The 21,912-nt window shown below is 49.2% G+C and overlaps 10 protein-coding genes across 10 annotated transcripts; 4 read left to right on the top strand and 6 right to left on the bottom strand.

Annotated features, from left to right (window-relative positions):
• Nucleotides 1–289: 289 nt before the first annotated feature.
• V1518DRAFT_441719 (uncharacterized protein) lies at nucleotides 290–3,040 on the top strand (the record flags this gene model as incomplete). Its single annotated transcript, XM_066906431.1, has 8 exons — nucleotides 290–507; nucleotides 599–654; nucleotides 717–857; nucleotides 922–1,347; nucleotides 1,456–1,885; nucleotides 1,913–2,302; nucleotides 2,330–2,873; nucleotides 2,961–3,040. Exons 1-8 carry the CDS (start codon nucleotides 493–495, stop codon nucleotides 3,038–3,040), a joined length of 2,082 nt encoding a protein of 693 aa, XP_066759084.1. The 5' UTR covers nucleotides 290–492.
• Nucleotides 3,041–3,817: 777 nt separating this feature from the next.
• Nucleotides 3,818–5,966, bottom strand: V1518DRAFT_374315 (ATP-dependent RNA helicase; the record flags this gene model as incomplete). Its single annotated transcript, XM_066901458.1, has 3 exons — nucleotides 3,818–5,109; nucleotides 5,160–5,659; nucleotides 5,860–5,966. 3 exons carry the CDS (start codon nucleotides 5,964–5,966, stop codon nucleotides 3,818–3,820), a joined length of 1,899 nt encoding a protein of 632 aa, XP_066759083.1.
• A 114-nt stretch (nucleotides 5,967–6,080) lies between these two features.
• Nucleotides 6,081–7,711, bottom strand: V1518DRAFT_417919 (WD40-repeat-containing domain protein). Its single transcript, XM_066904423.1, has 3 exons — nucleotides 6,822–7,711; nucleotides 6,271–6,766; nucleotides 6,081–6,217 (listed from the first exon to the last, which is right to left on the bottom strand). The coding sequence occupies exons 1-2, from the start codon at nucleotides 7,620–7,622 to the stop codon at nucleotides 6,272–6,274; spliced, it is 1,296 nt and encodes a 431-aa protein (XP_066759082.1). The 5' UTR covers nucleotides 7,623–7,711; the 3' UTR covers nucleotides 6,081–6,217; nucleotide 6,271.
• A 72-nt stretch (nucleotides 7,712–7,783) lies between these two features.
• V1518DRAFT_394584 (kinase-like domain-containing protein) lies at nucleotides 7,784–9,576 on the top strand. The gene is made up of 2 exons (XM_066901798.1): nucleotides 7,784–8,037; nucleotides 8,097–9,576. The coding sequence occupies exons 1-2, from the start codon at nucleotides 7,940–7,942 to the stop codon at nucleotides 9,544–9,546; spliced, it is 1,548 nt and encodes a 515-aa protein (XP_066759081.1). The 5' UTR covers nucleotides 7,784–7,939; the 3' UTR covers nucleotides 9,547–9,576.
• A 725-nt stretch (nucleotides 9,577–10,301) lies between these two features.
• V1518DRAFT_427832 (Dynamin central region-domain-containing protein) lies at nucleotides 10,302–12,588 on the top strand (the record flags this gene model as incomplete). The annotated part of the gene is made up of 5 exons (XM_066906062.1): nucleotides 10,302–10,304; nucleotides 10,346–10,475; nucleotides 10,542–10,570; nucleotides 10,639–11,086; nucleotides 11,147–12,588. The coding sequence occupies 5 exons, from the start codon at nucleotides 10,302–10,304 to the stop codon at nucleotides 12,586–12,588; spliced, it is 2,052 nt and encodes a 683-aa protein (XP_066759080.1).
• Nucleotides 12,589–13,572: 984 nt separating this feature from the next.
• On the bottom strand, nucleotides 13,573–14,357 carry V1518DRAFT_374632 (uncharacterized protein; the record flags this gene model as incomplete). The annotated part of the gene is made up of 4 exons (XM_066901468.1): nucleotides 13,573–13,695; nucleotides 13,759–13,887; nucleotides 13,960–14,092; nucleotides 14,155–14,357. The coding sequence occupies 4 exons, from the start codon at nucleotides 14,355–14,357 to the stop codon at nucleotides 13,573–13,575; spliced, it is 588 nt and encodes a 195-aa protein (XP_066759079.1).
• Nucleotides 14,358–15,900: 1,543 nt separating this feature from the next.
• On the top strand, nucleotides 15,901–17,143 carry V1518DRAFT_384524 (putative cytochrome b5). The gene is made up of 5 exons (XM_066901681.1): nucleotides 15,901–16,116; nucleotides 16,179–16,236; nucleotides 16,343–16,411; nucleotides 16,481–16,548; nucleotides 16,614–17,143. The coding sequence occupies exons 1-5, from the start codon at nucleotides 15,983–15,985 to the stop codon at nucleotides 16,711–16,713; spliced, it is 429 nt and encodes a 142-aa protein (XP_066759078.1). The 5' UTR covers nucleotides 15,901–15,982; the 3' UTR covers nucleotides 16,714–17,143.
• Nucleotides 17,144–17,344: 201 nt separating this feature from the next.
• On the bottom strand, nucleotides 17,345–18,375 carry V1518DRAFT_417895 (YkoF-like protein). The gene is made up of 3 exons (XM_066904422.1): nucleotides 18,136–18,375; nucleotides 17,846–18,054; nucleotides 17,345–17,779 (listed from the first exon to the last, which is right to left on the bottom strand). Exons 1-3 carry the CDS (start codon nucleotides 18,175–18,177, stop codon nucleotides 17,692–17,694), a joined length of 339 nt encoding a protein of 112 aa, XP_066759077.1. The 5' UTR covers nucleotides 18,178–18,375; the 3' UTR covers nucleotides 17,345–17,691.
• Nucleotides 18,376–18,420: 45 nt separating this feature from the next.
• V1518DRAFT_417893 (uncharacterized protein) lies at nucleotides 18,421–20,547 on the bottom strand. The gene is made up of 5 exons (XM_066904421.1): nucleotides 19,842–20,547; nucleotides 19,617–19,787; nucleotides 19,466–19,563; nucleotides 19,311–19,409; nucleotides 18,421–19,247 (listed from the first exon to the last, which is right to left on the bottom strand). Exons 1-5 carry the CDS (start codon nucleotides 20,316–20,318, stop codon nucleotides 18,707–18,709), a joined length of 1,386 nt encoding a protein of 461 aa, XP_066759076.1. The 5' UTR covers nucleotides 20,319–20,547; the 3' UTR covers nucleotides 18,421–18,706.
• A 131-nt stretch (nucleotides 20,548–20,678) lies between these two features.
• V1518DRAFT_417888 (ubiquitin-conjugating enzyme/RWD-like protein) lies at nucleotides 20,679–21,879 on the bottom strand. Its single transcript, XM_066904420.1, has 3 exons — nucleotides 21,615–21,879; nucleotides 21,314–21,527; nucleotides 20,679–21,255 (listed from the first exon to the last, which is right to left on the bottom strand). The coding sequence occupies exons 1-3, from the start codon at nucleotides 21,714–21,716 to the stop codon at nucleotides 20,858–20,860; spliced, it is 714 nt and encodes a 237-aa protein (XP_066759075.1). The 5' UTR covers nucleotides 21,717–21,879; the 3' UTR covers nucleotides 20,679–20,857.
• Between the last annotated feature and the right edge of the window lie 33 nt (nucleotides 21,880–21,912).

Raw genomic sequence — 21,912 nt, 5'->3', positions numbered from 1 at the left:
ACTACTAGGATCCCTATGTTCTCCAGACAAATCAGTAATACTAGGGTATGTCATACGCGTAAACCTTTGTCTCGTCATAAGAAAGGGCCGTCCATAGATTCCGACCAGAAGCACAAATTTCAAAAAGTCAGCGAAGAAACACCAAATCTTCCAGCATCGTTCCGCATATGCTGTGGTTGGCAAAAAGTTCGCTTGACTGTATGCAGCACTCCACGCAAATCTAACGCGTCTGAATTTACAGAAGGGCCCGTAGTTGACGGTTTTGCTGTAGCACTTCCCCGAAGTTTATCTCTGCAAATTTTCACACCGCATACTCCGCACAAGCTGCTTGATGTGATTGGTCTAAAACCCTGGCCCTGCGATCCACCACTAACAAGCCGTCCCCATTACCATCCCGATTTATTATTGGGTATCTGTATCATGCCGAAGGCGTCTGAGTTATAATCTACTGCCACGGACGATTGTTTTGATACCAAATTCGCGATCGGTACCATGGACTTCCCACCTGTAGGTAACGCCGATCATGTTCTGCAGGCGACGATCACAATGATACACGACCGGTGCGACGGGGTGCTTGTATTAACTCTTTGAACAATAGGATCGGCTCGACAGACTCCGCTTCGAAAGCATTGAGCGGCGACGGCAGCTTTGCAGGTACGTGGTTGATGTGATTGCGTTCTCTTCGCCACGAGAGCAGCGCTGACAGCTTTTCATAGCGATGTTGTCAAAGGGCGGAAGCGAAAGCTTTCAGAGCTATATTTTTTATCACGAAGTCCGCTGTTACCAGTTACTGCAGAACTGATTGCTTCAGAGGATGATTATTTAATGGCGTTTCTGGAGAAGAACGATCTCGAGAGGTACGATTTTGCGAAGTTTCCTAATCAGGAAATATTATTTACTAATGTTCGGCTGATTGGGTAGTGGCCATATCTTTGATGAGTCATCATTACCGCGATCTATATTTGATCGGAAGGGACAGCCGTACGACAATGGCGTCACGCAACAGGCGATGAATAGCCGGAGTCCGGCTAGACGCGGTATTCCTCCCGGGCATGCCATCGACGGGCACCGACTTACGCCGTCACTATCACAGCAGAAGTCGGGATATATACAAGGTATTGCGTTGCAGCAACTGCCACAAGGGGCAGCCGCGGCGCAGCCGCAACAGCGGCCTGTGCAAGCCATTCCCCAGATGATACCGGCGGCAGGACTATCTCCAGCACAACCCATACATGCAATGCCCACCAATATCATTCAAGGAATGCCAGGCACACCAGTGCCACAATCGCCTGCGTTGGTGCAGTTGCAGGCTTCTACTCCTCAGAGTAGTGGTCATCTTCCGATATCGTCATCTTCGCCAGCACCAGACTACAGCAACTCGCGGCACCCGAGCTCGTTTAATTCTCGCTTCTTAGATGCGACAAGAGCGCGAGAGTTTCAAGACGCAAGTCTTAGGCATCGGTCAGAGCGACGGCGCACGTTGTCTGGGTCGCTGGAGACCGCGCTTATCGCGCAACCGAAGACTATTCCACAATACATCGCTCCAGAAGACCCGCCCGCCAGGCAAGGTGTGCCTCTACTCCGGATATACTGCGCTGTCCAATCATCGCCGCTGGCAGCACTTGTACCATACTCGCACAAGGCACTCACAACAGATAACTATCTGACGTTTTACACAGAAACCATGCTGGCTAATACATTCAAGCGGATGGACGAGCTGAAGGCCGAGAACAAATGGTCACTGCGACAGCCGCAACGATTTCGCGCTCCCAAGCGTACAAAGTGTCACTGGGACTATCTATTAGACGAGATGCAGATCTCGGCTTATAATAGCGCAGATAGAAGACTTGACTGGGAGAATAACACAGCCAAGATTGCTAACGCTGTGAGGCAATACTGGATAGTTGGAAAGAGCGCTTGTATTTCTCCACCACCGCCAAGGATACTTGGCGATGAGGAAGTTGCGAAAATGAATGAGGTAGTTGTTGCTGCTGCTGGTGAACAGACTGCGACAGACGAAGATACCCCAATTGATGACGTTATTTCCCAACCAACCACGGGAATGGAAGAATCTTCGACGGTTGACGATAAGAGGAGCAACAATGATATCGAAGACACTGCTGTCGGATTTTATTCAAAAGCGCATTTCTCTCGACTAGATCCACTAAAACAAGAGCTGTTCCGGGATTCAGTCGAGAGAATGCCGATTGTTCCGATTAGCAAGTATTCCATGATGACGAGCAACATTCGAATGGACTATGTTGCCGCATGGGAAAAGCATCAGGAAGACCTATCTTCACCAGTTGAACGGCCACAGAAACTGTCACAGCAACCACAACTGCACCAACCTCCACAAGCAGCTTCCGCAGATCTAGATCCGCAGCCCACAGTTCATCGCCCCATGTTCATCAGCGAAACTGCTCGACGGGGCGTCTACGTGAAAGCACCAATGCCGCCAGCTCTTAAATACGTCGAATTCGGCGCGCCGACCATCTGGCTTCCGCAGGACGACGCAAATCTGCTCAAGTTGACCAGTGAGTTCTGCTACAACTGGGACGTTGTCGCTGCACACATGAACCCGCGGCAATCGTGGAGTGTCAACTCCAATATCGAACGCCGTACGCCGTGGGAGTGTTTCGAGCGCTGGATGCAGCTCGAACCTAATTTCCAGACCACAGATCTGCGTGGCACATACGCACGCCCAGCGCAGATTTGGCTGGACGCGATGTCGCGTGTGCAGACGCACACCAAGCGCCGTATGACGCCAATGGGAATTCCGTCCGACAACGCGCAGAAGGGACAGCGCAGGTTACGCTGGAGCGGCATGTTCGAGGCGATTCGCAAGAGCATACGCAAGCGCGAAGGATCGCGGCGTTCCGCGAATACGGCACAGGTGTCGGCGGCTTCAAACAGCAGCGCGTCCGCCACCGCTGTCGCTCAAGCTGCACAGGCTGCTGCAGCGGCACAAGCTGCCTCCGCCGCAGCAATATCCACGTCTACGGCAACAGCTGCCATGGCGAGCAATCAGCATAAGAGTTAAAGATAGTCCTGCTGTACAATATCACATATTCATATCCCTACCCTATAAGCACGTACCGAACTTTAAGGGATCACACAATTAGTGATTTGATTGTATATTCTTATTTATACTGAAACTAAAAGCAAAGCATGCGCCAATTCTTGTCTAATGTAACCAGTACCATCTATGCGTTTCCCTATCCCAATAAAACATGATTTCGAAGAAAGAGTGAAAAAATGTCACACAAATACTTTTTTACAATGACCACTTCTGTCATAGGACCCATATATAAGTGATTGCCTTCCCGCTTTCCCTTGTTTCCCTTCAACCGTAAAATATCACAAACTTTTGATCTCACGTCCTCCATCTCTATAAAACCGAATCATACTGATCATAAGAAATCGTCCACCGGAATGAGAAGGAACGAGACACATGATAAAAAGACAAAAGGAAATCTGAGGAACCCGCGGAACAATCTTTGCAAAGCCAATGTACTGACACCATCGGTCTCGCATGCAATCAAATATCACCCCTGCGCGAGGGAAAAACATAAAAATATACAATAGGGACGCATAAACGCAATCGAGCACGCCCATAACGAATCAAATAGCCGTGCACATCCACATAAATAGCCGGACACACTTCTTCGAACAATCACTGGCATGCGACAAGAATAGGAGCAAATATGGAACAACGGAATATCACACAAAAACGCAGACAGCAACAACGATCGATAGTCAAATCGGATAAAATAAAGAGTAAGAGCAAGGACACGATCGCTTAGCAACCGGCAACATCTTACCACCAGCCACCGCCGCCGCCGTTGGAGCTGCCGGTGCCACCGTAGGAGCCGCCACCGTAGGAGCTATTGTAAGAAGAGCTGCCACCATAGCTGCCGCCATAGCTATTGCCGCCGCCATAGCTGTTACCACCACCGTAGCCACCGTCGTAGCCGCTGCTGCCGCCACGGCGGAAATCGCGAGTGCCACCACGACCACCACCGCCACGACCACCACGACCACGGGAGGATCCATAGCCACCCTCGGAAGCGACCTGTTCAAGGAAGTCGGGAACCTCTTGGTTGGCTTCGCGGAGAATAACGATAAGCTCCTTGACGACGCCTCTGTTACCGCGGTTGAAGAAAGCAGTAGCCAAACCAGTGTTGCCTGCACGACCAGTACGACCAATTCGGTGAACATAATCGTCGATGTCCGAAGGCAGATCGTAGTTGATGACGTGGGTGACATTGGGAATATCCAAACCACGAGCAGCAACAGCAGTTGCAACCATAATAGGAGCACGGCCAGTACGGAACATATCCAAAGCCTGCTCACGCTCACGCTGAGATCGATCGCCATGGATAGATGTAGCGGGGAAATTCTGGTTGATTAGAAAATCGCATAGAGAGTCGGCCATACGCTTGGTCTCAGTGAAAATCAAAGTAAGACCTTCCTTGTTGGAAGAGAGAATATCCAGTAGAACGGACCGCTTGTCGGTGTCCTCAACGTATTCAATTTTCTGCGTAATGTTCTCAGAAGTCGAACCAACACGGCCGACGGACAAGAAGACGTAATCCTTTAAGAAGTCACTAGCAAGCATCTGAATGTCACGAGGGAAGGTCGCAGAGAACATAAGAGTCTGTCTTTCCTGGACAGAGGGCATGTCCTCGCCCTGAACAATGCGGCGAATCTGAGGCTCGAAACCCATATCCAACATACGGTCAGCCTCATCGAGAACCAAGAACTTGATTCCAGCCAGCGAGATTCGGCCACGTTCAAGAAGATCAACAAGACGGCCGGGAGTAGCGACAAGTAAATCACAACCGCGCTCAATCTGACGAAGCTGGCTACCGATATCGGCGCCACCGTACACAACGCAAGGGTGAACCCACGAACGGTAAGCAAACTTGCGAGCCTCGTCGAAGATCTGCGAAACCAGCTCACGTGTAGGGGCAAGGATCAAAGCAGAGGGAAATGCCTTCCGGTTGCGAGCATAGCTGTTCAGAGAAGACTCTTGCCGCGGTCCAGACGGACCCCGAGTGTAAGCCTCAGAGAGAATTGGGAACAAGAATCCACCGGTCTTTCCGGAACCTGTCCAGGTGTTAGTTATCAGTTTAAACTACAGAATACACAATACATACCAGTCTGGGCACAAGCCATAAGATCTCTGCCGCTGCAAACGATCGGGATAGAATACTTCTGAACGGGAGTTGGCTTGCTGTATCCAGATAACTCGATATTAGAGAGAAGAAGCTCTTCAATTGGCGGGCTAGTGAAAGCGGTAATCGGCTCCGGAACGTTCTCGCCGGTAGCCTCAACGGGGATATCATCGTAGTTATCAAAGTTAATACCGGTGCTCTGTCGGATTGCATCACCGAACAACTCCTTCTCGAGTCTGGGATCGCGAGCAGCAGGAATATGCTTGCCATCAACAAATCTGCCCTCGTTTCTAGAGCCGCCTCCGCCGCGGCTACCGAAGCCACCGTCACGACTGGCGTAGCCACCATCACGACCGCCGTAAGAGCGGCCGCCACTGGCAAACCCGCCTTCGCGACCACCGGCATAACCACCGCTGTTGCCGTAACCACTGGAGCGTGGGGCATAACCACCAGAACTAGGACCGTCGTTGTACGCAGGGCCACTGCTATAATGTTCTGTCAGCACTTTATCCAGCGTAAATTGATCATGTTCGACCACATGTTCTAGTATTTCTACTCGATGCATAAGAGCTTGCAGATGTACACTGGAACAGATAATACTATCGACATCTGACGAGCAAGAGGTTGGAGAGATCGAGGTACATACCCACTGTTGTATCGAGAATTCGAGAGCCCGCTGAACTTGCGTGCATGAGGAGGCACATAAGCTTGCTTCTCGCCGGAAGCATCGCCGGAACTCTGTTGGTCGGAGACACTCAAGCCGTTGAGCTTGTCAGAAATATCAGCCATATTGATGGTGACAAAAAAAGGTTGTTGAGAATAAAGGGGAAACAGATGAATCCACAAGGGATGAGGAAGAGAGAAGAGGGAGAGGGGCAAACCACGACGAAAAAAAGTGAGAAAAGCTTCGAGGTGGCGTTGCGCATGCCCTAACCCTCATGCTTATTCCGCCACAATCAATTCACACGCGCCCGTGATCCCAGAGAGCAAGCATCAATATGCTACACCATTTTAGTAGTCTTCTAGAGCACTGTGGATTTCTGTAGACGTTTAACCTGACTACATGTATTTGTTTAACATTGACTTAACTTACTTTACTCATTACTTTCTGAATCGTCACTGTCGTCGCTGTCGTTGGGATCCTCATTCGCTGTTAGAGCCGCCGCGGCGGCTGTAATAGTGGTTTCATATTTCTCAATTTCTTCCTCTACGATCGTGCAGCAATTAAGTCGTTCGCTTGTTTCGTAAACAGCAATGGCCTGGCGTGACCGTAGATTCCATACAACCACTTTGCCGTCAGAGGATACACTGCTCATGAACGTGGTGGGCCGATTTTCAACACCAGCGCGGAGGAACTCTGCAGGCGGCGTTCTTGTGCAAAAGTCGAAGTCCTTGACACGTGTAATATGCGCGATTAATTCAAACTGCTCAGCAACAGCATCATTGACGATTTCTCTGAATGTTATCGACCCGTTTGCGTGCGAAGAGACCAGATATTCCTTTGGAATGTCATCGGCATCTAGTACAGTAACATAACGAAGGCGGTATAGCGGCGAAGCACAATCAAAAGAGCACAACTCTGTGGAGTTCTAAATATGTTAGAGCCCAATGCGGCAAATAGTCTACAAGCATATGTCAACTTACAACATCGTAGATCGCTATCTTCCTCTGCCAGCCAACGGCATATCGGCTTCCATCCTTGTTCCAGCACACCTGTTGAGCTTCACCATTCCGCAACTTCAACAAGCTGGCATTCTTTGCCGTCATCAAGTTCCACAGTCTTAGTGTTCGATCCCGTCCGACGCTGAGAGCAATTTTTCCGCTCGGATGAACTGATATGTCGTTGACGGCACCCTTGTGACCTTTCATATCAGCCAGAACCTCCCAGTCTTTCGTTCTCCATATGAGGATTTTGCCATCCTCTCCACCGCTGAGCAGCCACTTCCCATCACTGCCGAGCGTTTCATTGTCTTTGCTAGTCCGAGTATTCGTAAATTCCATGCATGACACGCTTCCTTCGTGGAACATTAGAGTGCCAATCTCCTTCCTTTTCTGCAAATCATATAAACGAATATGCTCATCGTTTCCTCCGGTGACAAGATATCGCTTGGCGTGCGCTATGCTGCGTATCGAAGCTGTGTGCGAGGCAAAGTGGAAAATCGGCGTGAAGATATTTGCCGATGGAACGTCTGATTTCTCCGAGTGGGATCCAGAACAAAAAGAGCTACTGTCAACAGTCAAAGAGAGACACAAAATTTGGTGCTCGTATGAGCCAGTAATGACTCTTAGCACCGGTGCCAGTGAGCTTAATGGTCGCGAGGTGACATTCGTCGACGGTGGTATGGTAACAATATCCTCTGTGTGTACACTTTTGACTTGCTTTCTGTGCTCCTCTTGGGTAGAAACACCAACAAGCTTCCGCTTACTTGATGCAGAGCTTGTCATACTTGCCGAGGTGATGTGCCAGAAATCGTGAGATCTACTGCTGCGAAAGTGAAGTTCGAGATTTTACTTCTCTCCAGGCTAGGCAGAGGACACAAGGTTAAGACCAGTTAGAAAATATTTCAGGGGTTTGGGACTTTGAGGGAACAGAGTTTGGTCGATGCAGCGAGTTTCCCTCAGCACTCCCAATTACGGTGCCGTGGCAACTGCCATGCACATCGCGCTCGATGTAAACACCGCGGCGAAGCACATCAACGCGTACCACTTTTCTCCTTCACGACACATTCACTCTACTTTACTTTTAGATACCACAATATGCCATGGAAGACGCTGCATTTTTTAAAGAAGACAAAGCTGATTTACCAAAAGGTTTGGGGTTTCCAATCAACGACCTGTTGGGATATGGTGCCTTCGCTCAGTGAGTGCTCGATTTGAGGGCGAGAATTGGTCTGCCGCTGCTAACAATGAGATCGAAAGAGTATATTTGTGCGGACAGGGAGATCAAAAATTTGCTACAAAGTTTATAAACAAGCGGAGAGCCAAAAAACAAGCCGGTTTAAAGGCAGACGATATTTTGAGAGAAATCATGCTGCAAAAGCATTGCTCGTCGCATAAAAATATTGTCACTTGTTTTGGACATGGGGAAACTGAAGAATGGATATGGCTAAAGCTTCAGCCTGCCAGTGGCGACTTGTTTAGTAAAATTGAACCCGATAGAGGACTGCCAGAGGACATTGCGCGTCTCTATTTTAGCCAACTGGCAGCCGCGGTTGAATACATGCACTCGATGGGAATTGCACATATGGACATCAAACCAGAGAACATCCTTTTGGATCACAACGGAAATTTGCTTCTTACGGACTTCGGGTTTGCGACACTGTACAGACACAAGAAGATCACACGCAAGTCTTCAAAGCTTTGCGGCAGTCCTCCATACTGTGCACCGGAGGTGCTCGCGCAAGAAAAGCCATACGAGCCAAATCTGACAGATGTTTGGTCGTGTGGAATTGTGCTGTTTGTTCTGATATGCGGATGCACTCCATGGGACTGGGCCAGATCAGTCGATCCGGATTTTGCAAAATTCTCAAGGGACCCAGCATGTTTGAGGAATACATATCCCTGGAACCGTATACCCGTGATCGTTCTTTCATTGGTTAAATTAATGCTGAGATTGAATCCACAAAACAGACCGTCGTGGGAGAACATTCGCCGTCATCCTTGGATGCATCGAGCAAATCCGGTCGCTACTAACACCGGACAAAGTGCCAATCCACGAAGGTTGGCTACACAACTTCTGGTTCGAATGGAAGTAGGCGTGGATGACGAATCAAGTATCACTCAAGGCCGGAGGAAAGCCGAGTTGTCAAATTCTCAACCTACAGGATACCATGCAAGACAACCGCGTCCACTAAGCGCAAACACGGCATGTCTATCACAACCTCTAGCCGCACCAGCGACAGAGTGGAGGTCAATTCACGACGAAGCAAGAATCTATCAAATAGCATTGTTGCAATTTGCGGAACACAGGGATATTGCTCGTGTGACGCGCTCTACGACGCAGAATCTCCGAAAGTTTGACCAGATCTTCTCGCGGATAACGCTTAATAGATTTTACGTGATGGTGTCTGTTCCAGTGCTATTGTCGTACCTTTCTTCGGCACTGCAGACGTTTGGCGTGTGCATGGACGCCGTGCCAAACTATGACACCGAAGCTGCATCGCAGCAGGAGATATCGATCCAGATACGAGATCGGCGCAAGTGCTACTTGCGAGGCCGCATCCGGTGGGACGCATGGAAGGAGTACGAGGGCCAGTTTGTGGAAGTTGTGTTTGACAGGTTTACAGGAGACCCGCTGGAATGGCGGTATTTTTTCAAAAAGGTTGCGCAGGCATGCCGGGATATCATATACTCGGGGGAGTTTAAGTAAAGTATCATAATAGACAGTTGGATATCCAGACAGTACTAATAATGTATCCCGCGCTGGTTAGGCAAGTGATGCTGTGTGAGACGGCCCAAAACACGAGCCCCTCGGAGTGTGCGCTTGCTGCGGTGTTGGCAGGGCAACGGGTCTGGCGATAAGCGGGAGGCAGAACCGGCGGCAGGGGAAGTTTGGGTACGGCCGTCGCGCGCACAAAACCCGCGTACCGCCCTGTGCAGCAACGTGCTGGTGGCTGCGCTGGACCGTACCTGAAGCTACGCTGGCCGCGCGCTCGCTGCTTCCTTGAGCGTCGCCGCCACGTCCATCTTCCGTGCCCTTTACCGCCCTCCGCCTAACCCCCCAACCTACTCGCCTCTTCTGCGCTGCTGTGCTCTCGTCGTCGCAATGGATCAACATCTCATCGCCACCGTCAACCGCCTGCAGGTGAGCTATCTATTTTGTTGTTCCGATCCCGGTCTCTGGGCTGTCTGCTGCTGCCTAGTCAGCTTCGCTGGCTCTGCCGCCCTCATACCGTCCGTATACGGTAGCGGTCCCATACACCACCCATCGCCGTCCGCATATCTCCTGCATTTTTGTTTTACGCAGAATTGAATGCGACTGCGCAGATGTGTTCCTTGCAGTCAATTCTGTTTTGCAGCTCTGGATCTTCCCTGCGGAATGGCCGATTAGCTTGTGGGCTGGGCTTTGTTATCAGCGAGCGGACTGCCTGGCAATCCAGTGGCAATTGCGCTCTGCGACATCTAATGGTGCGTTCAATCGACAATTTTGCTGACATTACACTCTGCAGGACGCATTCGCGACTCTTGGTCCGACGAGCAACCCTATCGATTTACCCCAGATTACTGTCGTCGGTTCGCAGTCGTCGGGCAAGTCTTCCGTACTGGAGAACATCGTCGGCCGCGATTTCTTGCCTAGAGGTCTGTCAATCGCCGCTTTTTCAAATGAGGTAGCATGTAGTGACAGCTACTGACGGATTATTTCAGGTACCGGTATCGTTACTCGACGACCACTGGTGTGTTTCTATTTTAAGTCTTTGGGACTCTGCTCTGTTGCGGTCAGCACGTCGCTAACTGTGCGTAGGTCTTGCAATTAGTCAACAGACCGAAGTCCACTCCCGTTAAGCCTGGAAATGGTGCCAATGGTGACGCTGCCGCCGCTTCTTCGGAGGGCGATGAGTGGGGCGAGTTCTTGCATCTTCCCGGCCAGAAATTCCACGACTTTTCAAAGATTCGAGACGAGATTGTTCGTGAGACCGAGTCTAAGACTGGCACGAATGGCGGTATTTCAAACACGCCAATTAACCTGCGAATTTATTCGCCCAACGTCCTAACTCTCACCCTGGTCGATTTGCCCGGTCTTACCAAGGTGCCAGTTGGCGATCAGCCTAGGGATATTGAACGTCTTATCCGAGAGATGGTGCTGAAGTATATCACCAAGCCCAACGCTATCATTTTGGCTGTCACTGCCGCCAACACTGATTTGGCCAACTCTGATGGTCTGCAGCTTGCGCGAGAAGTTGACCCCGAAGGTAAGTTTCATATATGCGCGAGGCAGTTTCGGTTGTGGATGCTCATCGCAAAATTGCTAGGAACCCGAACTATCGGTGTCTTGACGAAGGTCGATCTTATGGACCAGGGCACAGATGTCGTCGATATTCTTGCTGGTCGTGTCATTCCTCTCCGTCTCGGCTACGTTCCCGTCATTAACAGAGGACAGCGTGATATCGAGCAAGGCAAAGCAATTTCGTCCGCGCTTGACCATGAGCGCGAGTTCTTCGAGAACCATCCCTCATACAGAGCGAAGGCGCAGTACTGCGGCACTCCTTTCCTTGCTCGTAAGCTTAACATGATTCTCATGCATCACATCAAGGCTACATTGCCAGACATCAAGCAGCGCATCTCATCTACGCTGTCGAAGTACCAGTCTGAGCTCATGCAACTTGGTGATAACAGACTCGGTACGCCGTCTAACATCATCCTCAATACGATCACCGAGTTCTGCAACGAGTATCGTACCATCCTGGACGGTAACTCTCAAGAGCTTTCTAGCCTCGAACTTTCTGGCGGTGCGCGTATTTCGTTTGTGTTCCATGAGTTGTACTCGAACGGTGTTAAAGCTGTCGATCCGTTTGACCAGGTTAAGGATGTGGATATCCGCACTATTCTTTACAACTCCTCTGGCTCTTCTCCTGCTCTGTTCGTCGGCACTACTGCGTTCGAGGTCATTGTCAAGCAGCAGATCAAGCGGTTCGAGGATCCTAGTCTGAAATGTGTCACGCTTGTCTACGACGAGCTTGTCCGTATTCTGTCACAGATCGTGAACCAGAAACCCATCTTCAAGCGCTACCCCGCACTCAAGGAGCGTCTTCTGTCTGTCGTTATTCAGTTTTTCAAGCAGTCGCTTGTTCCTACCAACAAGCTCGTCGAGGATCTCGTTAGTATGGAGTCTGCTTACATCAATACTGGTCACCCCGATTTCCTCAGCGGTCACCGTGCTATGTCGATCGTGAGCGAGCGCATGGCCGCAGCCAAACCTGCGCAGGTGGATCCCAAGACCGGTAAGACTATACCCGTTGCGCCCAAGGATGCGATGAGTCCTGTTGGCCCCGTCAGCAGTCTTGGGGGTCTAGGACCGGCGGACGAAAACGGCGGATTTTTCAACTCTTTTTTCGCAACTAAGAACAAGAAAAAAATGGCAGCTATGGAGGCGCCGCCTGCTGTCTTGAAGGCTTCCGGTGTTTTGTCTGAGCGGGAGACTGCTGAAACCGAGGTCATTAAGCTCCTCATCTCGTCGTATTTCAATATCGTCAAGAGAACCATGATCGACATGGTTCCCAAGGCCATAATGCTCAACCTGGTGATTTTCTCCAAGGATGAGATGCAGCGCGAGCTGCTGGAGAAGCTGTACAAGTCTGACATCATCGATGACTTGTTGAAGGAGAGCGATTTCACTGTCAACAGGCGGAAAGAGGTCCAGAAGATGGTCGACAGTCTGCAAACCGCGAGCGAAATCGTCGCTGGTGTCAACTAGAACTCTTCTGTTTCACCTAGTTATATTTTTAATCAAATTTCGTTTTAATGCCTGTTACTCTCTGTCTCTGTGGTTTTTTTGTCTCCTCGTTTTTGTTGATATATTGATGTTCTATACATAGTTATGTCTCCATAATTTTGTGCGTAGTTAGCGTTGAGTTGGGTGTGTATGTATGTGTGTCCTCCTTTGAGTCCACATGAATGACTGTATTTTTTGTTGTGTTTTGCCATTCCGATTAGCGACTATAATATTTGAACGCGTGCAAACTGTTTTTGAAAAGGAGACTTCGAGTTGAAAGAATAGGGGACGGACAGGATTGATGGTGACGAGGGACGATAAGGCAATGCCACCCACCCACATTACAGTGCAGTTAGTGAAACTGGTTTCTCTGCTAAGCTTTTGATGTTGCGCAATTTCAGGAGAGGTGATTGTCTCGCTGAGGTGCTCTCGTATACCAAGCTAATGCGTGTCATACCGATAGTTAACTGTGGATTCTACATCATGCTGCGAGAGTTACGGCAAATCATGCCAATTGCTATTGCCAAAAGCGCAGATAGAAACCAGTTTCACAGGTGTTATTAAACCACGTAGTATCCGGCGGTTTTAACCGTTTCATGCATAGATCACCGAAGTAAAACGAGATAGAAGGGGGGACCCGGGGTGAGGGGGGGGATAAAACAGCAGACAACGACCCTTACAACGCACACGATCTAAAAGCGTGGAAGTTTGCAGCAAACAGACAATTTAACCAACAAAAAGTAACTTATTCAGATAATAGGAATACAGAGAGGCGATGGAAATAAAACACAACAGACTAATTGAGAGAGTCATAGGCGGGGTAAAAAAGATAAAACAATTGTGTAAATAACTAGTTAATTTCACGTGATAACACAATATAGCAACAGAGTTAACTCAAACAAGTCGTTCTGACGTAGGGACGAGACTTTATTTATAGAACAGAGGCAATTACACGATCGATACAAACTATGACGCAGGCTCTGACGGAGCTCCGAATTGGATGTGCCGGGCAAGAAACTGTATGACCTTCTGAGGGGCTTTGGAGTAAATTACGTCAGCCTGAATGGATGCGGTAGGAGCCTCGCCTTCCTTAGGATCAAGCCTGACAATGAAGTAAGCAACAGTGAATGGAAACGGTAATAAAAGTACTACGTACCAGTCGACATTATATAAGATCTGATCGTTATCTGTCTTTTGAATGCTGGTAATCTCTCTGATCTTGTTCTCCCACGAATCAAGCCGCACAAAGTCGGGCTGGGGCAGTTGGGCGGGCGCAACGGCCTTCTTGGTGGCAGCAGTGGTGGTCGTGTGAGCAGTGGTCGTCACATCGGAGCCTGCTTTCCGCCGCTTGACTGTTGACGAATTTTTTGTTGCACTGGAGCTAGGAGTACTAGCAGTTTCCATTCCTCGTTTCTTTGTCTTGGACGGCGGTTCTGGCCGGCCTCCAATTTTTTCGAAGTATTCTTGCAAAACTTCGGATGCGTTGCTGAAAAAGATAGAATCAATATATGCTCCAACTGAATGCTGCGCTGAGTCTCACAAACTCACTCTTTTAAATTGTCTTCGTCCTCCCATGTGTCGTCCTCTGGGTTATCGTACCCGGTCCACTTCACCAGGAACATGAGACCGTCCTTACTAAAGTAGTGCTCCTTTATGAATTCGACCTGGTACATATCCTCATCTTCTTCCTCTTCATCGTCCTCCTCAGCGGAGCCTGTCTCCGCTGAGGCCGGCTTGGTGGTCGCAGCCATGGGTTTCTCCTTGTCGGGAGCTGCACTTTCGAACGTCGCCGTCAGCCTCTTTGCAGTTGTGGCTTCAGTCCTTTCTCCTGTCTTGTCGCTTTCTTCAGGTGTCGTCATGGATAGTGCTTGAAGGGGAAAATGTTTGGATAAGGGAAGCGAAACGCGAATCTGTCAAAAAAGCTAAATTAGCAATTAGCCCAAGCCCAAGCGTAAACGTGTTACAATTTTCAAATTCGATCTGGTGAATGCTCTGTTTGATACAGCCCCTCTCTCCGCCCCTTCGCAGGCATAAGACGCGCGCGCGTAATACTGCGACCGAATGTTCGCATCTTCAGTAAACTAGCAGCTAAATCAAATGGTCACAGAATCTGGATTCGAAATGGAATTAACTCGGGGAATAGCTGGTAGTGCTAGATTTGTGGATGGCTCAATGGGGTCGAGACAGCAAGAGAAGGCGTGGGGCAGTCGAGGGGTGCGTGGGGAGCAAAAAGCAGGAATTGGTCACGAACCTAGACGATCACGAGCGGTCGGGACTGTTGAAATCCGCATACACTGTGCGCAATGATTTGCGCGAAGCGAGACCAGGCAGCGCCGGTGAGGGGCGTGGTCGTGACGGTGATGGGGAGATGCCGCGATGGAGAGGAGCGGTCTGTCGAGATGCGTTAGACGCGTTCTGAATTGTGTTCGTTCCTTCTCATGAGCGTCTCCCCTGACCCTGGCATCCAAGGGTGTTGTACGCCCAGGTACCGCGCCCAATGCACAACTAGTGCTCAGTTGGTCCAACAGCCCTTACCAAAAATCCCTCGGCCAACCCTTGGCTATCTATTACTACCACGTTCGCACTTCGCAGCAGCGTGACGAGACCGTGCAGCACAGTAGCGACTCGCACTTTCCGTCTCTGTCTATCGCGACTGTTGAAGTCAAGCTGTGCGCAAGCAGATCGCAGTCTGATGAATGTACTGAAGTCTCTGTCCCATATTAACTGCAGCACGAGTTCACCACAGAGCGCCACCTGCGATTATTCTCCGAGCGCGTGTGCGGAACATTGCGACTACATTATTGTCCTCGTCCGTCTGTTTTCAGACTGATAAAACTAGCAAACTAATAAAGAGAGTCGTAAATTTAATCCTGCTAACTTTGCCTTGAGCAAGGAGCCTGGAGACGACAGAGCGCAAGCGCGAGTAAGACGCGTCGAGATGGCTTACCAAATTAGTGGCGCGCGGCAACGCGACGCGACGCGACGCGTTCCTTGTGTTGGGTGTCGTATTCGTACTCGCCTCGGATTGCCTCGGATATACTCGCGTTGCCCCGCGACGAAGACGACAGCGATGGCGCGGATGGTGGGCCGCGAGAGCTTCAGGGCATTGTAGTCCGTCAAACTGCGAAATGGATGCGAGCTAGTGGTTTCATAGATGCGACAAGGCATTCTAGATTATTGGCTGCCAACGCGTACTCAATTGGAAGCGCTGTCGGCGCCTGGGGGTGCCTGTTGAGTAGGTGAAATCGCGGGCGGCGTGGAAGTTGTGCCTGAGCCTGGTGTGTCTTTCCCACCCCACTTCCAAGCACCATTCGCCCCTCAAAACCCCAGCTACCTCCCTCTTGCACCACACACTTTCACAACACTCCTTCGCATAATGGCATCCGAGGAACCGGCACCGGTCACGTACTACACGTACGAAGCTCTTAAGGAATACAACCAGAACGACAACTTGTGGATGGCCATTCATGGCAAAGTCTACAACTGCACAAAATTTCTCGATGAACACCCGTATGTTTTCTCCGCGGTTACTCTATACTTTTCTTTCTGCGAGACTAAGTGTGCATTTTCAGTGGCGGTGAGGAGGTTCTGCTCGATGCCGGCGGCATTGACGCGACCGAGGCATTCGAAGTATGTGGTTTGACTGGGTTTAAATTCCCTGGATTGCGTTTGTCCTATGCATGCGAGCAAGGACACGTCCGACGACCGACAACTAACCACTCTACCCCGATAACAGGATGTTGGCCACTCTGACGAGGCCCGGAAACTCCTCGACGAAATGCTTGTTGGCGAAATTGACCCCTCGGTACGACACCTGCAGTATTGCTCGCTGGCAATCCATACACCTCGAAATTGCTTTCTAACAATTTTGCAGGAAGTGAAGGTTTCGTCAAAGGCTCCGCCATCCGGCGGTTCTTCTAGTTCGAGCTCTAGCTCCGGATCGTACGTTCTACTCTAACGTCCATAATGCCCGGGCAATTTTATGTTCTAACCATTCTATGATGCAGGGCTCTCAAGAATGTGTTCATCGTCGCCGTCGTCGCCATATTCGCCTTCCTTTTTACACAAATGTCGAAGGCGAACAGCAAACTTCAGGAGGTTGAGTAAAACGGCATTGTAAACACATTTGTTGGTTTCTTTCTCCGACATAAGGATAGATCGCAGCGCCAGCTGTATCTCATCTGTTCTGTTGCACTTCCGGTGGCGGTTTTTTTTTTTCGCGGAAGCAACTTCCGTGGTTGCATGATAGAGAAACAATATCTGTTTATCTATTGACTATTCAACTATGAATGATACGTTTGGCACATGATCGTTTCGTCCTGTATATTTCTACACTTGCTTTCTATCCTTCTTTTTGTCTGAATCATCCAACTATATAGTTATTGTGTTACTTAATTACACTCAATAATCTTCACGCTAATGATTTCCCAATCATCTGCACTACTTTTTGCTTGACTTGGTGTCTCTCATGTATGGTGGGGTTAATGACAGATCAATTGCGAACCATTGGCGGGGTAGTGCGGTGATTAATTCGGAATTCCCAGTTGGTCATTCCGCTCCCCCCATCCCATGAATTTCATGTGTTAGGGGCACCAACCAACTCTAGTTCCCAATTGGCTGTCTCTTCGGAATTGCGGATATACATGCAAGAGGCGTATATGTTGTCCCCGAGACAGCGCATGGCTTACCAAGCTCTACATTGCGCGCCACACACAACAATATCTGTCTAGTCAACATCAGATCTAGAGCTCACATTTGCCAAAAAAAACTCGTCGATTAACTTGACGTGTCTGTACGAGAGCTGTGAATGGGAGTACATTTCTGTTGATGAGTAGACGAGAGCATCATTAGGTATTGTTAATAGGCCGTGTTAGCAATTATACTCTAATCTACGCTTTGCTTCATGCATTCACGTTCACTTCGTGGTGTGCAAATGATGACCTGGTTTGTTTTGAGTTGACTTTAGCAGTGGAATCGAGATCCTGCCAGTATAATGTATCTTCATGACCTGGCAGTATTTGTTCAGCTATGTATGTATCCCCGCGTAAATGCAAATGACTCAAATTGATTCCAAATCATTTAAAATTATGACTTCCCCGCTGCTTCGTCCTTCTCCTTCAAAATTTTCTCCACAGCGTCGACCTTGTCAGTAAACGACTGTACTTTGTCGATCCTAAACGGCACACAGTATCGTGAGCACACAGTACCACTAAACAATATCCAGGTGGCACAAACTCACCTAGTTCCGACTCTGATGTCACTCTGAACACGCGATACCCCAAGCGAATGAATAAGCTCATGAGCCTTACCGATCAGCTCCATGACCTTGTCCCACGGTCCCTCGACTGTCGTGCCGGCCGAGTGCATCGAGTACTTCAGTCCACTTGAGCGGATCAGAACTTGCACTTCAGCAATGTATTTCGAGATCGAGGCTGTCTCCGTGCCCATCTATTTCGCGCAGCACCACCGCCAGTTAGTTCAATGCACTCCTACGCACTCCATAACGGTTCACACAAAATCAAGACATACCGGAATTAGGCAGAAGTCAGCGGTGCACTTAAGATCCACCATTTTGTCTGAATAGCGTAAATCTCTGAAATCGACGAGCTTCGATGCAACACTAGACCGGTAACCTATTGGAAACTGCTGAAGGTCTGAGTCGTCAAGAAGGATCCGGAATCTGCCGTAAACTCGGCTAACTGGTCCCCGCAAAACCTAACTGACTCGGCGCCGCACTACAACGCAAAGGTCGAAAGCCGAATTGTGGAAGGGCAAGGCGCCCACGGAAATCATTTCGGTCGGACTTAGATATGATACACGTATAGATGCATTGTTATTATTACATACACAATATATCCCGTCTGCCCTCATGCTATATGTTCACCCATTCTCACCCCTTTCTACCCTGCGTGTGACAACGCTGTCCCAAATTTGAGTGTATGAAAATCAGCCGCATACACCGCGGCGTCAGTAAATCTCCCTCGCTTGTCTTTGCATCTGGTATTGTCATGGCCAGTCTTCAGCGCATTCCTATAGTCGTTACATGAAACGCAGACGCTCGTATTTCGTAGTCGATGAGGTGGTTGGCACGTAACCGTCGTCACACCAATTTCGAATCGGCTAGAAGACGAGTTAGTCGCCATCGCCATGACAATGACACAATTTCTTGACGTACCAAGCAGCTGATATACCGGCACCATGAGCACGAAGTATGCTTTGTATAGAAATCTCGCAAGAGAACTATCATAAGCATAGCCGCGACCGCAAGCATGAATAGACGGACTAGCACCCATAGATACCACCACGGCGACCGGCCTGTGAAGGTATTTTTAACATTTAGCATCATTGTGGTCCAGCGTCGCGAACTCTGAGAGGAATAATATGACACATCAGATGAGCCTGTTTTTTCTCGAATCTTCATCGGACTCCGTAAGAGCGCAATGCCTAGAATAACGCCCATTGCGAATCCTCCAATGTGTACAAAATTGTCGATTCCCGGTAACAGGCCCAGCGCGAAGTAAAATACAACTTCGATGCCGGTGAATACCAAATATCGTTTCCGGTGCTGATACTCGGGCCAATTCTGAAACAGGTCTACTAGTTGTAGAGCCAAAACTCCAAACAGAGCTCCCGACGCGCCACTGTATTACCACATATCAGTATACTCTGGTTCTCTCCGAGTGCAAGCGTTAGTTCGACCTTACCAGCTAGTAAGTCCAATTAGAGCATAGTTGCCACTGAGCAAAAAGCCATTGATACCAGCAGCAATATAAATAAATGCAAACTTAAACGTTCCGATGGTCCTATTGCCGTAGGTCAGAAATTGCTCTTCTCATAGAAATAGACCAAAAGTACCTACCGTTCCATAAAAATTCCAAGCGAGAACTGCATCAGAAAGTTGGATATAATGTGAATAAGTCCGGCATGCAAGAACAACGGAGTGAAGAAGCGCCACCACTACACACACATCAGTATCTCAACAATAATCATAATGGCATCAAGCAACGCACCTGGTTTGGATGGGATCCAACACCACCCATGCCGCAGAGCTCGGATAGTGTACATATGTTTGTATCAACGCTCGTGGAGCTCAAGCAAGGGAATTCCAATGACGAGTCGTCCGTGATACCGGAAACATATTCCATGCATGGCGAAAATCGTGCGCCCATGTGAATCAAGAGCTATATTTGTTGTCAGTCAAGCATACATGAGCAATAGACGTAGCAATCACGTACGTAGGATGACGGCCCAATAAACGGGTTGAGTGTAGGCTGTGTCGCAATCGGGCTTCCTGTATTCTTCGCCATGATTACCATCTCTGCAGCAAATACAGCAATCTGTATAACTGATATAAAAATAATAAACCACGGGATCCGTCCCTTTTTTGCGTCCGTGATGATGCCGGAGAAGCCAATTGGAGGCGCTGGTCGCGGCGTATCAGGCTGTACAGCAACCTGAAGTGGCGGTTCATACGGCTGCGGGTTTTGCGACCACGGATCTATGCTATTCTCCACTTCCGTCAATGGTACCCGGTCGCCATAAGGATCGGTATAAGTGCTAGACCGGGCGCCAGAATAGCTTCCTTCGTTCTCGAGATCTGCCAATTCGTACGCGTTTGATAATTTTCGCGTTGACTCTGAGCGGTATAGAGATGCATCGTCTATGTCAGGTTGAATATTGTTATCATACTTCTTGAACGGAAAGGAGACCATATTGCTCGGTGTCGTAGACGATAATCGCGTGTTCGTTCGAGGAAAGTCGTTAATGGCCTAGTAAGATCTGCTAATGGAATTACTGAAGCAATGAAGTTTTGAGCATTATATACACCATTAAAGGAAACCTTCGATTATTGCGCGAACCAAAAACTGCCGTGGTACTTAAGAGCTCGCTAGAGGTACGGTCAAATCGTTCGGTTGCTGCAAGTATGTGCAAGCACTCACGAGACGGCTGCCGCGCGCAGCCGCAGCCGCTGCGCCTACTGGGAGATGAGCCGGGAGTGCACGTGCGTACAAGCGAAGCTGACTCCATTTGCGAGCTGACGGGATCCTACGACCTCTCGATTACCTACGTGGTTCAGGCTCATCTGGAATCCTTTTGGGATAGACTAATGACTATGACGACCGTACTTATATAGAATAAGACGCGTGATTGTTATGTACAAATTCATAGTGAGTACATATCACTTCCCGCGTTGTAACTCGACATATTGTACACCAATAGCAAACGGCGTCTTCATGATTCTTCCTTGGGGTTATGTAAAGGTACCCGCGGCCCAAATGATGACAGCGATGCATATAAACAAAGCAACCTTCCTGCTATAAATGCTATTGTTGCGGCCAGAGACTGGGGTTGGAGTCTCCGTGTGACTGGTGTTCGTTCCGACGTTCGCCACCAAATTCGTTCCTGGTTCATCGTTCTGAGAGACAGGATCTCTATTCGCGGATGTTATACGAGTCCCTTCAGCATCATTATATGTTTCGTCTACTAATAGCTCGTTGTTTGTCTTGCCGCAGACACTGCACTTGAAATATGGACTCTTTCTTGCAATCTCCCGCTTAGTAGCCTCGGGGACATTATCTAAGCTGCCAATTGCGCCATCTGCAGATGTGACCATAAACGCTCTTAGCGCAACCAGCGCGCGTTGTATATCTATTGCACTCGTCAGAACATGTGTCGGCCAGCCAAGTGTCTCGACGCCACAACTTACCCCACGCAGGAGACCATTCTTCAACATGAAAGTTGCTGATAGACAAGCATATTTCCCGGTTTACTTCAAAACGCCCACTGTCTTGTAAGAATCTAAAACTTGGTGGCGCAAATGGATAATTTCCAGGTAGGCTAATTCGGCCGTGGTAGTATCCCTCTTCGTACGGGCTAGATGGCGGGCCTCGGATCACGAAATGCCACTCGAATAAATTGTCCTAAACAAGATCCCAATTAGATATCGCTCACAAATATATCTACTGATAATCGGCAACAATAGTTGCCACATCAAAAGGCCTCCTTACTTCAATCGGAGCCCCGTAGATATCTTGGTCACGCTCCGCTAACTCCTTCGCTTCTCGCATGATTCGCCTCACAGTTGGAGAGCTTCTTGTCGGTGGCACCATGACTGAAGTATCTTGCAAACTAACTTATGGTGAAGTTCGAGGTCAATACTCCGGCAAACTAAACAATGTATGCGGTACTGCAATGGCCGCCAGCTCGTGCGTCGGTCAAAGAAAGGCCAGATATCTCCATTGGGAGTTTGGATGACTTGCTCCCAGTTATGACGTAGCTGCTGGCACTGCTCGGCCTCATCCTGCA

Source organism: Limtongia smithiae, assembly GCF_038497785.1.
Source record: "Limtongia smithiae strain NRRL Y-17922 unplaced genomic scaffold V1518scaffold_7, whole genome shotgun sequence".
NCBI classification, from domain to species: Eukaryota; Fungi; Ascomycota; class Lipomycetes; order Lipomycetales; family Lipomycetaceae; genus Limtongia; species Limtongia smithiae.
This window is presented reverse-complemented; position numbering and strand designations above follow the sequence as displayed.

Bases quoted from the DNA above. Each gene is read 5' to 3' on its own strand.
- V1518DRAFT_417888 (XM_066904420.1), bottom strand. From the start codon at position 21,716: ATGGTGCCACCGACAAGAAGCTCTCCAACTGTGAGGCGAATCATGCGA. The intron at 21,528-21,614 runs GTAAGGAGGCCT...GATCTTGTTTAG, and splicing joins TCTACGGGGCTCCGATTGAA to GACAATTTATTCGAGTGGCA. The intron at 21,256-21,313 runs GTAAGTTGTGGC...CGAGTGCAATAG, and splicing joins AGAATGGTCTCCTGCGTGGG to ATATACAACGCGCGCTGGTT.
- V1518DRAFT_384524 (XM_066901681.1), top strand. From the start codon at position 15,983: ATGGCATCCGAGGAACCGGCACCGGTCACGTACTACACGTACGAAGCT. The intron at 16,117-16,178 runs GTATGTTTTCTC...GTGCATTTTCAG, and splicing joins AAATTTCTCGATGAACACCC to TGGCGGTGAGGAGGTTCTGC. The intron at 16,237-16,342 runs GTATGTGGTTTG...CCCCGATAACAG, and splicing joins ACGCGACCGAGGCATTCGAA to GATGTTGGCCACTCTGACGA.
- V1518DRAFT_417895 (XM_066904422.1), bottom strand. From the start codon at position 18,177: ATGGTGGATCTTAAGTGCACCGCTGACTTCTGCCTAATTCCG. The intron at 18,055-18,135 runs GTATGTCTTGAT...TGCGCGAAATAG, and splicing joins CTGACTTCTGCCTAATTCCG to ATGGGCACGGAGACAGCCTC. The intron at 17,780-17,845 runs GTGAGTTTGTGC...TGTGCCGTTTAG, and splicing joins GACATCAGAGTCGGAACTAG to GATCGACAAAGTACAGTCGT.
- V1518DRAFT_417893 (XM_066904421.1), bottom strand. From the start codon at position 20,318: ATGGTCTCCTTTCCGTTCAAGAAGTATGATAACAATATTCAACCTGAC. The intron at 19,788-19,841 runs GTACGTGATTGC...CAACAAATATAG, and splicing joins TTATTGGGCCGTCATCCTAC to CTCTTGATTCACATGGGCGC. The intron at 19,410-19,465 runs GTAGGTACTTTT...CTACGGCAATAG, and splicing joins CTTGGAATTTTTATGGAACG to GACCATCGGAACGTTTAAGT.
- V1518DRAFT_394584 (XM_066901798.1), top strand. From the start codon at position 7,940: ATGGAAGACGCTGCATTTTTTAAAGAAGACAAAGCTGATTTACCAAAA. The intron at 8,038-8,096 runs GTGAGTGCTCGA...TGAGATCGAAAG, and splicing joins GGATATGGTGCCTTCGCTCA to AGTATATTTGTGCGGACAGG.
- V1518DRAFT_417919 (XM_066904423.1), bottom strand. From the start codon at position 7,622: ATGACAAGCTCTGCATCAAGTAAGCGGAAGCTTGTTGGTGTTTCTACC. The intron at 6,767-6,821 runs GTAAGTTGACAT...TAACATATTTAG, and splicing joins AGATAGCGATCTACGATGTT to AACTCCACAGAGTTGTGCTC.